Genomic DNA, 12,522 nt, shown 5'->3' with positions numbered 1-12,522 from the left:
GCCTGGCAAGCAGTACTGCCCTTATTGCCAGGGCCATTGTCCTGGCTGCAAAAGAGCAGGGAATGCTGCTTTGGTGATGATCACCAGGCTCTCACTCGTCCTCTGTTTGGGCTGGTCAACTACTCCTGCCTTCCTGGCCAGTTCCAGGGCATCAGCTGTCTTCCAAGCTCAATTAGCCTTGAAACTGAAAAATACTGAGAGTGAAAAGTGATGGAGACATCAATGGTTAGATGAATGGGTGGATGATTTGGAGATGGTCCATGGGCGGGTGCTCCATCAGCGGGTTTTAGAATGTCTCCAATGGACTCTCTGTACTTCCTAAGAAAGCGTGATCACTTCGTCCATGCTCCATGTACTCTGCTTCTAAGATAACTCCTTGCAACTGATTTATTGTATAACTTCACTAACACCAATAAACTACATGCTTTCCAGACCCCATCCGTACAATTCCTATATCACAGATATAGTATGTAAGCATGAAAAACTAACTATAAAAACTATGTATAATATACCAAAAAGAGCTTAAGATATCATGTCGACGTCTTTCTTCCTCTCCTTCTTGCAAAGTTTAGTACGAAAGCAATTAGACAGGGCCGGACAGAGCAAGCATCAGACTGGGAAAGGAAGGCAGTTTCAGCGTGAGGTGAGGAAGCTGTGTCTGCCCCAGAAGGGTGAGGGCACCGGTGGCCCAGCATGGGGCGTCACAGCCTGAGCAAGAAGAGAAGGGTCCTAGAATGAGGAGAGGGCAGAAGTGATGGGATGCCGGTTACATAACAGGAGTCTAGTTCATCACCGTCAAAAAAGGGGCTACAAATAAGAAAAAGGAGAAAACTAGAAAGAATTCTATGGTACTGGGTTGGAATTAGAGGTATTGGGTATGAACTCCTGGTTAGAAATACAGGTACTGAAATACAGATATTTCAATGTATCAATATAAACAGATAGAGAAGTGTAGTTGTATATGTTATACACACATACATATTTTTCCTAACTCTGATGTGAGCAGCAATACTTCAATGAGCACATCTAGTGCCCAGATCTTGGTTTTTAAATCCCACTCTCCACTAAAAGGAAGCAGAACTGGCTGATTCCAGGAAAGTGAAAGATGAGCCTGGAATACCTCATTTGTCAGAAAGTACAGAACTAATCACAGACAATGGGGACAAACCAAAAGAACACAAAAAACAACTTGAAAGAATTCCCACTGGCCAAATCCAGGACAATTTGGGCATCAAAATAAGCAATAATAGAAAATGACCAAACTCACCAATAAAATAGCAACACATATAACTTTACTGATTTAAATAAATGAACAAATAAATAGCAATAAAAGAAAGCTCTTTCTTACAGTAAAAAGCCAACTGATAAGTGTACAAAGAAGAAAATCACCACATGGCAGCCATCGGAATAACAATTAAATCAGACCACCTCCCCTCCTCAAAAAAACCCAACTGATTCAAAACCAGAGGGCGCAAGTAGGACACAGAACAGAATATTTACGATTCTGAAGTACCTTCCTGATATCCTTATTAACTAGAAAGGGGGGAAGATTAACTTTACAGTGAAGAAGCCTAGCATCCTGCTCCTTAATTAAATGATCAACATGAATACCCTCAGTGACGCGACAAAGAGAAACCAGGTAACAAGACGTGAGAAAAGTGCAGCATCATTCCTCTGATGTTCCTGTCAAAAAATGGTAGTAGTCAAATCACAAGGAACCATCAGATAAATTCTACATTTATGCAGGACAGCCCACAGCGTATCTGACCTGCAGTTTTCAAAACTGCCATAGTCATAAAAGTCAAGGAAAGACCAAGGAACGTGTCCAGACTGAAGGAGACGAGAGAGACGTGGCAACAGAGTAACGGACACTGTTGGGACAAACAGCCAAGCTCAAAGGGTGTCTGAAGTCAGGCGGTGGGGACGCACCTGTTCCTTCCTCTGTTTGGACGGCTGCCTTGGAATTATGTACAAGACCACCACTGCTTGAAGGAAACACACTGAAGTACTCAGGGACCCTGAGCAATTAACTCTCAAATGTCCTGAAAAAGTCCTTGCAAACTTTCTGTAATACAGAAATTACTTCAAAATTAAAAAATATTTTATACAAGATCCTGTGTGTTATAGTTACAATTGGTCATAAAAAGAATATAAATAAGGTAATAAAATTATTAAAAGAAGCAATCGTGTTAAGGACTTGCACTTGAAGGGCACTTTTTTTAACTTAATAAATTCCTTTAAAGTCATTAGTTTCATTGCAGCAGTAACTTTTAAGCCACAACACAGAAGTTTAACTCAACAAGACAACGGGCATTTTATAAAGAAATACTCCAGCAAAACAGAGAAGAGTCTGATGAAGCCAACAGTCTCCATCCTTTTTATACCTGAACAGTAATTAGTCCTAGGATGCACACATTCCCCTTACCTAACCAACTTGTTTTTAAGAAAACACATGTACAAAGATTGAGAACCAAAAGCCAATACCTTGATTGAGGTGTGTGGCCTCCGTGATCTGAACACCGTTCACAGAGCACTGGGACCCACTCAGGGGGATCAGAGTCACCGTCCCCCCAACATTCTCAAAGATGCAGTGCTCACTCTCCAAGTCGAGGCCGTGAAGAACTGAGACGGGAAAACAAAGGAAGAAAATATGTACATTGGTACCTGGTGCAATGATTCCCAACCTTCCTTTATTTTCTCAGTTTGAACTGTGAGGGGAACACTTATGTTTAGTGAGAAAACTGAACTCAGGAGTTCACAGCATCAACTGACAGAACAAGCTTTTGCATGTCACTCAGTGGGTCTGGATCTCACCTGAAACAAAGGATTTCACCTTCAGGGAAAAAACAGCTGAGTAACGTGACTTAGCTGATTACCACTGACACGCTTTGCTCGAGTCTAAATAACTTCCTCCTCCAGTACCCGAAGGTCCCAGTAAAATGGAAGGGACAGATGGCCCCATGGTTCAAAGACTTACTGTGGCCTCCACTCTTACCGACATTGCATTCCAGGAGCACAGATCAAAGGTGAAAGGTGAACGTGGGAGGGCATGAATCTTGGGAGGCCCAAGAAGTCTCCAGAAATCCTGAGGTGAACTTGACCTCCACAGACCTCTCAGAGCGTGTGGCTGCCAAGGGCTACCTACTCCCACCCAACCACCCTCCTGGTGACACGTGGCCAGGCACAGACACAAACCCCGGTCACACAAACCTACACAATTTCAGGCGCAGTTCCTGGCCAGCTGCTCAGAAGCACAAACCAAACAGCTTCCACTATGCTCCACAGACCTGCACTGTGAACAGAACTTTTCTGTTCACAGAAAACACATGTGCTGGGCACTCAGCATCACGTACAGCAAACCCTAAGGTCAACACGTAACTTGTCAACACATAACTTAACGGTGAGAAGAAGAGGCCTGATGCCTAGTTTCACCCAGAGACTTCCAGGAATTGGTTCCCAGCTCTCCCAAGTTCACGATAAACAGTAAATACGTGTAGACTTGATTAACAGCTTACACTGGGCAAGAAAGCAAGTTCACTGCCAGCATTTCTAAAAGCCAGCTGAAAAGATACAATTCTTCCCCTGCCAATCCCCACCTTGCCCCTCCACCACACACACACACAGTCCACCATCACCACATGCACGCTCCAATTTACTCTATAAAGCCTGGCAAGACCTCACTGGGCTCAGGGGTTAAAGCACGGGTTAGCCGGGTACCTCACAGAGACTGTGGGAAAAGCCAGGAAGTGCTGCTCTGTGTGTGTGAACGCTGGGCATGTGTGTACCCTGCTTTCTGTCCTCGCCTGTGTGCGAAGAATTTCCCGTTAAAGGATCTTGTATCTTTTATCTGTACCTGTTAGGATATCTCCACTGCGACAAGAGCCGAGTGGTGTAAAGAAAGCCCACTTGAAAGATGTGGCTGAGGACAGAAAGCCTGTGGGGCATGGGGAGAGGATTCGCAGCTCCATTCTATTCACTAAACTAAGTGTTCGGTGTTGGTCATTTGAGCTGAGTTCAAAATTATGGAAATACACATTCTGATCAATGCTGCATTTGAAATGTTTTCTTTTTTATAATTACTTCAAAGTCAGTCATTCAAAAGCAAGTTCATTAAATGATTTCTTAAAAACCACTGGGGAGAGGAAGCTGATAAAGATTCTCACCGATATCTTGTTCTGTCGAAGCATCTTCTCTGCCAACATGTGTCTGACCTTCCTAGGGAGAAAAGCCAAGCAAAATTTATTAGTAAGAACATGAAGAACGGTCTCTTCTCCATCTTTCATGGAAGCCCCAGAAACCTGCTGACAGGTGGGCCAGTTCTGGCCCAGGCAGAGTCCCCTGAGGCTCTGTAGCCACAGCACGTGGTATCTGGAAAAGGACACAGGACTCCTGAGGCTCAGGGCTCGGCAAGGCTGGCCTCCTGTTTCAGCACCAGTAACCTGCCCATGACTGCAATCCCATGGCTGTTCCCAATCGTTTCTAACAAGTCTCTCCTCCAGCAGCCAGGGGTTTCTTTGTGTCTAAACATACGGTTTAGAGGAGCCCCCAAAACACAGTATGATACTCTTCCCATTGTAAGTCATGGATCAGAGAAAAGATACTGAAGTCAAGGTTACAGAGCCCACCGCTGATGCAGATAAGGAAATTCTTATCTCATGAAAGGGCTACTCTGGGAGCAGGCCCAATCACGTAGGTGGGACCTGGTGGTTCAAGAATCTGCCTGCAACAGAGGGGGCCCTGGTTTGACCCCTGGGTCAGGAAGATCCACTGGAGAAGGAAATGGCAACCCACTCCAGTATTCTTGCCTGAAAAATCCCATGGACAGAGGAGCCCGGTGGGCTACAGTCCAAGGGGTCATAAAGAGTCGGACATGACTGAGTGACTTTCAGACACAACTTCATAATTAACCTGAGGGACCGGAAAACTGTACATACAAGCAATCGCAGTTTCGGTGCTGGTAGCTTTTCTTCCTAAGTCTGTCTTTTTGTTCCTTACCTCCCTCTTACTGGTTCTACAAATTAGAAGGCAAAGGGAATGGATCTTCATTTAGTTTTAGGATGACATAAAACAGGAATTTCTAATGCCAGAGAATCCCAATGAACTGCTGAAAATCCCCAAAGAGCTCAAGGATTTGTTGCACATTCTTTACCGTCACAGCGTGTTCATGGACATGGAGTATTACACTAAACCTTGCCAGTGTCTGAGAAAAAGCTGAAACCAAACTGAGGACGTTCCAGGTAAGCAGTTCCTACCTTCAAGTGATACAGGATCATGCCAGTGCTCAGAAGGTCGTCATAGATGCCGATCAGATGGGGCAGCTCGGAGTCCAAAACAACCCCAATCCCTTCCTTCCTTAGGGCCAGAGTCTGTTCCTGGAATTAGGAGGGAAAGAAAAGGAACAGGTTACTTTGGGAAAAGAGAACTTCCTGTTAGGTGCTTGTTAGACTTAACACAGGTTTCTCCACTGGGTCAGAAAAGAATCCACCTGCAGTATAAGAGCCGAAGGAGACAGGGGTTCGACCCTGGGTGGGGATGATCCCCTAGAGAAAGCAACGGCAACCCATTCCAGTATTCTTTTTTTTTTTTTCCACTCTGGTATTCTTGCCTAGGAAATCCCGTGGACAGAGGAGCCCGGCAGGCTATAGTCCACAGGGTCGCAAAGAGTCAGACCGACTGAGCACAAGCATGAGCACGGAAGTGTTAAAAATGAGCGATGCTTTTATCGCTCACGAAAAAAACTGCAAGAAAAAAGGATCATAAACTTCGTGCTGAAATCCTGGCATATGGTGGGCAAAGCGAGCTTGGAACAAATAAAAAGCTCAATATAAAATGAATTACATTTATTGCCAGATAAAGATTCATATACATATGTTATAAATGCACATACACACACTCACACGAAGCTAAGCTCAAATCTTGCCTTCCTGAGGAAGGGGTCTGGGACCAGTTGACTACAAGGTAATCTTTCCCCCCCTCTTCAGAACCTTTACTTCACTTAATTTCTAGATGTCTCCTGATTCGTTGGTTCTTCTTGCCGGTGACTAGGGTCCATCTCTGCGTGTCTATGACAGCAACCCCTTCCTGTGCATTATCTACCACGGACCAGAGGCAGCTAACCCTCGGTGTCTGCACCACCTTCTACCCACTGACCACCCCCACCCGCAGGGCTCCCACCAAGCACCGCCACCACCTCCCTTGGCCCTGCATTGCCCTCCAGCTACCACCAACTTCTCTGTGCCCCTTCAGAGGAAACCACCTCCAAAGACTTCCCTACTTGTGGTCCTCCACTTCCTCCCTCTGGCACTCTCCAGTTTCATGGAGTCTTTGATCCCAGGGACTCGACAGTCTCCTGAATTTACTAGCAATCTACACAGTCATCCCTGTATATCCTAGAGGGGGTTGGTTCCAGGATCTCCTCATATACCAAGATCCAAGGATGCTCATGTCCCTTATATAAAAACACATGATTTGCATATATTCTACACACATCCTCCCTTGTACTTTTAAGTCATCTTTAGACTATTTATAATACCTAATACAATGTAAATGCTACGCAAGTCATTGCAAACATAGTGAAAATGCTATGCACATATTTGCTGGAGCAAGGCAAGTTCAAGTTTTATCTTGGGGAACTATCTGAAGTTTTTTTCCCCAAAACATTTTCCATCAGTGGTAGGCTGAATCCATGGATGCAGAATCTACAGACACAGAGAGCTCAACTGCATGCTAACGATGCTCAAATCTCAAATTAAGGGAAAGGAAGGAAGACCTCTCCCTTAAAACTCCACCCTCGTGTACAAACCCCCCTGCCTCGATATACCTTTGGCAACGCCAAGCAGGCAGTTCAAACTTAACACCTCGAAAGCTCAATCCTTGATTCCCACTGCCTGCCACACCTGCACACCAGCCCTTCTCGGTAAATGCCAATCTTCTTTACAGTTGCTTGGACCAAAAACTAGGCTGTCCTACTGTTTACAACAGCCAAGACGTGGAAGCAACTGAATGTCCATTGACAGGGGAATGGATTATGGAGATGTGATACATGTATCATGGACTATTCATCAGTCATTAAGAAGAATGAAATCGTGCCATTTGCAGCAACATGGATGGATCTGCTGCTGCTGCTGCTAAGTCACTTCAGTCGTGTCTGACCCTGTGTGACCCCATAGACAGCAGCCCACCAGGCTCCCCTGTCCCTGGGATTCTCCAGGCAATGGATTGGGTTGCCATTTCCTTCTCCAATGGATGGATCTAGAAAATATTATATTAAGTAAAGTGAGCCAGACCGAGAAGGAGCAATATCATATGACATCCCTTATATGCAGAATCTAAAAAGAGAAGATACAAATGAACTTATTTATGAAACAAAGATTCACAGACTTAGAGAACAAGCTTACGGTTGCCAGGGAGAAGGATAGGGAGAAGGGACAGTTAGGGAGTAACTAACTGCACGTACACTACACACTGCTGTATTTGAAATGGATAACCAATAAGGACCTGCTGCATAGCACATGGGACACTGCTCAGTGCTTTGTGGCAGCCTGGATGGGAGGGGAGTTTGAGGGATACGTGTGTATGTATGGCTGAGTCCCTCTGTTGTTCACGTGAAACTAACACAACATTGTTAATCAGCTATACTCCAATACAAAACAAAAAGTTAAAAAAAAAAAAGTTGTCCTTTGCACATGTCTTTCTCTAAACCCTTCAACACTCATTACTGACTCTAGCTTCAAAATATGCACCCAATCTAACAACAAACCACAGCACCACACTGCTCCCTGGCCCCAAGCACCAGCACCTCCAGCAAGATGGCCACAGTAATCCTGGCTGCTCCAGCCCATGCCCAAGCCAGGGGCCACGCTCTCCTCTGCAGCCAGAGGGATGTCAGGGCTGGCCCCTCCTCTGCAAGGGTCAACTGTGTGGCCTCCTTTGCTCTGTCACAGCCAAAATCTTTGCAAGGTTCTACAGAGCTCTGTGTGCCCTCACCGCTCCCTGACCTCCTGCCACTCGCCCCCAGCACCCTCCTCTCTGCAAACCCCAGCTTCTTGCTGCTCTCCAAACCTGCTCCCACCTCAGGGGTTCCTAAGGGGGTTCCCTTCTGCTTTTGTGGCCACTGTTTCCTCTGTTCTTGTCTACTCTTCCCCTTCCCCGACTAGGTTTCCCGACCCTGGTAGCCTGACATTTTGAACCAGATGGTTCTCCGCATGCAGGGCCGCTCTGTTCACTGCAGGATCCTTAGGCTTGTCCCTGGCCTCTGCCCTCCATATGCCAGTGAGACACATCCCTCCCCCAAGGCTGAGATGTCCCCAGACACCGAGAAATGTTCCCTGGGGAATGAAATCTGCCTCAGGAGAGAAGGCCTGCCTTCAATGCACACAAAAAGTGGCCCTCACTTCCACAGGGCTCTGCCCCAAAGCCTCCTTCCCCACCACCCCATACAAGACCGCAGTCACCAATGTCTCTTACCCTGAGTGGTTTCTCTCTTAGCAGTTACCACTCTCTGCACGTTATAGAAGAGCTTATCCCTTGTCTCCCGACTAGAATATAACCCAAAGCCTAATTTCACATCTGATACAGAGATGCTGCTCAATGAGGATCTGTCAAATGAGTGAGTGAGTGGGCAGACACTCAGAGTTCAGAGAAATGCAGGCAGGAAGGTCTTGGGGATGAGACTGGGAGGCTCATCTACCCTGAGATAGCAGACTGGAAACCCAGCCTTATGGGCACAGGTGGAAAGCAGACAAACTCCAGCAAAGTGAAGGTGGAAATACCAGCCTGAAGGCTGGGCTGGGCTGATGAGGCTGCGCCCATCCCAGAGCGCAACATCAGGCTCAGTGACCACAGGCCGACGGGAGCCGTGGAGGAGGCAGTACCGTGCTGCTGTTGGGGGCTCTGGGGCAGGGGTGCTCTGAGTGAACACCTTCCTCACCCCCTCGTGCAGCCAGACATGCTGAGCACACTCCAGTTCTGGACTCCCAAGCCCAGCACAGCCAGAAACAGAGCCGGCACTGCTCACATCCCTGGATCGAATAAATGCATCCTGTGTTGTTTAAATATTACATCAGAGCCTCCACCACAGGCGTGCGGAGCTGGAGTCAGGCCAGAGGGTGACGGAGCAAAGTGGAAATAAAAGATGGTTTAAAAAAAAAAAAACATAAAAATCACCACTTGAGAGAAAGCAATTTAATTTAACAACCATTAAACAGATACGCAGAGGAAATGACCAATGCATAACTTAGATTCAAGAAAAGGAAATGAAGCGTATCATTGTTCTTCAATTACTCCTCTTATCAGCCGGCTCCCTCACCAGGCCCAGAATATCAGGCTGAGAGGCTGGGGGCTTCATCTTCCCAATTCGCCACACCAAGGCCCTTGCAAATCCTGACTGAAATGAATCCTCAACATACCGACCCCAACTCCTGCTTCTCCGGCAGAATTCACGCTTTTCCTCTTGCCCAGAAAGTGGAAAGTCTGTGATTTTTTTTTAAAGATATATATTACAGCAGAGAATTTAATCATACAGCTTCATTTCATAAAACAAAGTCCTCCCTGGAAGGCCTGGTAGCTGTGAACTGTGACGACACTGCACACAGCGCAGGTGGCTCCCAGCCATGGACTGTGCCTGGCTGCCAGGTCCATGTGAAAAGGAGAGGAGAGGCTGTTCTCAAAGGTCCAGAGACAGAGTGTTACCCTTCCCCATCAAAGTACACAATAACCTGAAAAGGAGAGCAGGGTGGGAGGGGGGAGTGTATTCTAAACTCCCAACAGCTTCCACTCACTCTAACTAGAGAGACGGCTTGGAATATATCCCAGCTTAGTTTAACATTCTTTTTTGTTTAACCCACTGAAAAACACTTTTTTTTTCCTTCCTTAAAGTCTATACATAGACTTTAAAAATCATTTGGAATTTATAACTTCAGAGCCATTAGGTCAAAAGCATTACTTGTCTTATCCCCAGAAAGTGTGCGCACACACACACACACACATGCACACTCTCTCTTTCTCACACACACACATTTTCTTCCACACACAGAAGGGGTAAAACCTGAATTAACAGAAAGTTTCTGAGGATCGGGGGTGGGGGCAGATGAATTTATGATTAATGCTGCCCTAAAGCTCTACGACATTCAAGCTGCAGTCGCTATATGATATTATAAAAGTGTCACCTCATAAAACTAAAAACGAGGGTTTAAATCATTGCTCGAGTGAAAAAGTAATTTCAGACAAAAATATCTATCACGTATAAAATATTTATTGAGTGGCATCTACTGTTATACATAATTGATGAAACACCTCTTTGATAAGATGGAATATTTAACAGAGCAGAGCTGGCAATCCCTTTCCCAACGCCAAGCAGACGGGGTCCCAAAGAGAGAATGTGGTCAAAGACGTGTGGCTGCACGTATTCTGTATTGAAACAAAGCTTCTGGCAACCAGTGTTTGAATAAAAAGGAAACTATAGCCTGACAAAAAGTATAATAAGATAGAGTCCACTTAAACATGATGTTCATCACATTTCCAAAAATATGTTCAAAATGATTTTCTTCAACCCTGACTCTAACACGGTGTTCAGGGACTTCCCTGGCAGTCCAGTGGTTAATGAGCCACACTTCCAAGGCAGGTGGCCTGGGTTTGATCCCTGGTCAGGGAATGAAGATCCCACATGCCTTGCGTCCAGAAAACCAAAACAGAAAACAAAAGCAATATTGTAACAAATTCATAAAGACTTTTAAACGGCCCATATCCAAAATAAAAATTTTTTTTAAATCTTTAAATAAACAAAAAAAAAGCCCTGCCCCAAGCAGTGCCTCCTCTGGCGTGACCAGGGGTTCAGATGAGGAGCAGGCAGGGCTGCTGGGGTTACAGGGAGAAGCCACAGGGCCTGGCTCACTGGCATGTCCCATGTGACTCCACACCCCTTCATTAGATTCAGCAGGAATTCTCCCTATTTTTTATCACAACCACATCCTTAATATCTAGCCCGGTGTCTGCCAAACCACAACAGCCTTCCCGAAAAAGTAGGTGAAAATCAAGACAAAAACTTGTCAATAAGAAAGCCTGTTTCTCCTTCTCGAGAAGCCTTCCTGAGAGCTAGGTCTTGCCTGGGAAATACTGGGAAAACTCTGGCAATGTGTCGCTCCACCTGAACTCAGAATTCCAGAGGGACAGAAACTGTTTCCGCACACCGAGTAGGTGGGGGGAGCAGGGCTCACCAGGCACCAGCAGTCACTCAGGACACTGCTGATTATTTGGCACTGTAAGTAGGTGGTGGTTTTACATGTTTTTTGCTGTTGTTGTTGCTAGCCAAGAATTAAAAGTCAGGCCTTTTTCTGGTAGAAATTCAGTTTACGAAGAATCATGCGTTTCGCTAACTAGGAGACTTGTGTGGAACTGCCTCACAGCAGACCGTGCACTTAACTTCTGCAAACCTGACTAGAGCAGCAGAAGAGAAGGGGGCACCATGATGGGGGCTTAGAGAACCTGGCCGGCTTGCATGTGAGGAGGAGGGAGGGAGTCAGGCAGACGGGAAGACTCTTATTAAGAAAATTATCCTCTAGCATAGATGCTTTTAATTTAAAAAAAAAACCTTTTTCGGATCCGCCATCTGCGGTGGAACCGCCAAGATGCAGATTTTCGTGAAGACCCTGACGGGGAAGACCATCACTCTCGAGGTCGAGCCCTTGGATACAATAGAAAATGTAAAGGCCAAGATCCAGGATAAAGAAGGAATTCCTCCTGACCAGCAAAGACTGATCTTTGCTGGCAAGCAACTGGAAGATGGACGTACTTTGTCTGACTACAACATTCAAAAGGAGTCCACTCTTCATCTAGTGTTGAGACTTCGTGGTGGCGCTAAGAAAAGAAAGAAGAAGTCTTACACCACTCCCAAGAAGAACAAGCATAAGAGAAAGAAGGTTAAATTGGCTGTTCTGAAATACTATAAGGTGGATGAGAATGGCAAAATCAGTCGCCTTCGCCGGGAGTGTCCCTCAGATGAATGTGGTGCTGGAGTTTTTATGGCCAGTCACTTTGACAGACATTATTGTGGCAAATGTTGTCTGACCTATTGTTTCAACAAACCAGAAGACAAGTAATTGTATATTGGTTAATAAAGATATGAGCTAACATTTAAAAAAAAAAAAAAAAAAAAAAAAACCTGTATGTGATTTCATTTGAATTTAACAGAAGGAAAAGCAACTGAAGTATTTGTTGAATTTAACCAACTATGTGACTGGTGTTTGTGTCCACTCCTGGCCACACATCACACACAAACAGGTCAGGGTGGTTAGGAGTTGTAGTCAGGTTTGCAGAAGTTAAGTGCACTCTCTGCTGTGAGGCCACTCCACAAAAACCAGGAAGCCACTGAGAACTCTGAAACTGGGACTGGCTGACACACAGAAGACAAACGTGGCAAGGACGTGCGGGATGACTAGGAATAGAGAGAAAAGGGAGGTGAAATTAGGAAGGAAGGAATAGCCTCATAGACTCTATGTGACAATTTGACTGACTAACCTTAAGACT

General features: G+C 45.6%; 2 protein-coding genes across 6 annotated transcripts in view; one reads left to right on the top strand and one right to left on the bottom strand.

The window, feature by feature from the left end:
* Window positions 1-12,522, bottom strand: part of KIF16B (kinesin family member 16B) — a 306,272-nt gene that overhangs the window by 148,398 nt on the left and 145,352 nt on the right. For all 5 annotated transcript variants that reach the window (XM_070381955.1, XM_070381956.1, XM_070381958.1 and 2 more), the window contains exons 13-15: window positions 5,253-5,372; window positions 4,164-4,215; window positions 2,485-2,622 (exon numbers count right to left, since the gene is read on the bottom strand). In XM_070381955.1, coding sequence (XP_070238056.1) covers window positions 2,485-2,622; window positions 4,164-4,215; window positions 5,253-5,372 — 310 coding nt within the window. The remainder of the gene's footprint in view (window positions 1-2,484; window positions 2,623-4,163; window positions 4,216-5,252; window positions 5,373-12,522) is intronic.
* LOC138990551 (ubiquitin-ribosomal protein eS31 fusion protein-like) lies at window positions 11,594-12,128 on the top strand. Its single transcript, XM_070382139.1, has one exon. It carries the CDS (start codon window positions 11,625-11,627, stop codon window positions 12,093-12,095), a length of 471 nt encoding a protein of 156 aa, XP_070238240.1. The 5' UTR covers window positions 11,594-11,624; the 3' UTR covers window positions 12,096-12,128.

The sequence above is a fragment of the Bos mutus genome, chromosome 13, assembly GCF_027580195.1.
Source record: "Bos mutus isolate GX-2022 chromosome 13, NWIPB_WYAK_1.1, whole genome shotgun sequence".
NCBI lineage: Eukaryota > Metazoa > Chordata > Mammalia > Artiodactyla > Bovidae > Bos > Bos mutus.
This window is presented reverse-complemented; position numbering and strand designations above follow the sequence as displayed.

What these genes read in the sequence shown, in the direction of transcription:
- LOC138990551 (XM_070382139.1), top strand. Translation starts at nt 11,625, where the DNA reads ATGCAGATTTTCGTGAAGACCCTGACGGGGAAGACCATCACTCTCGAG.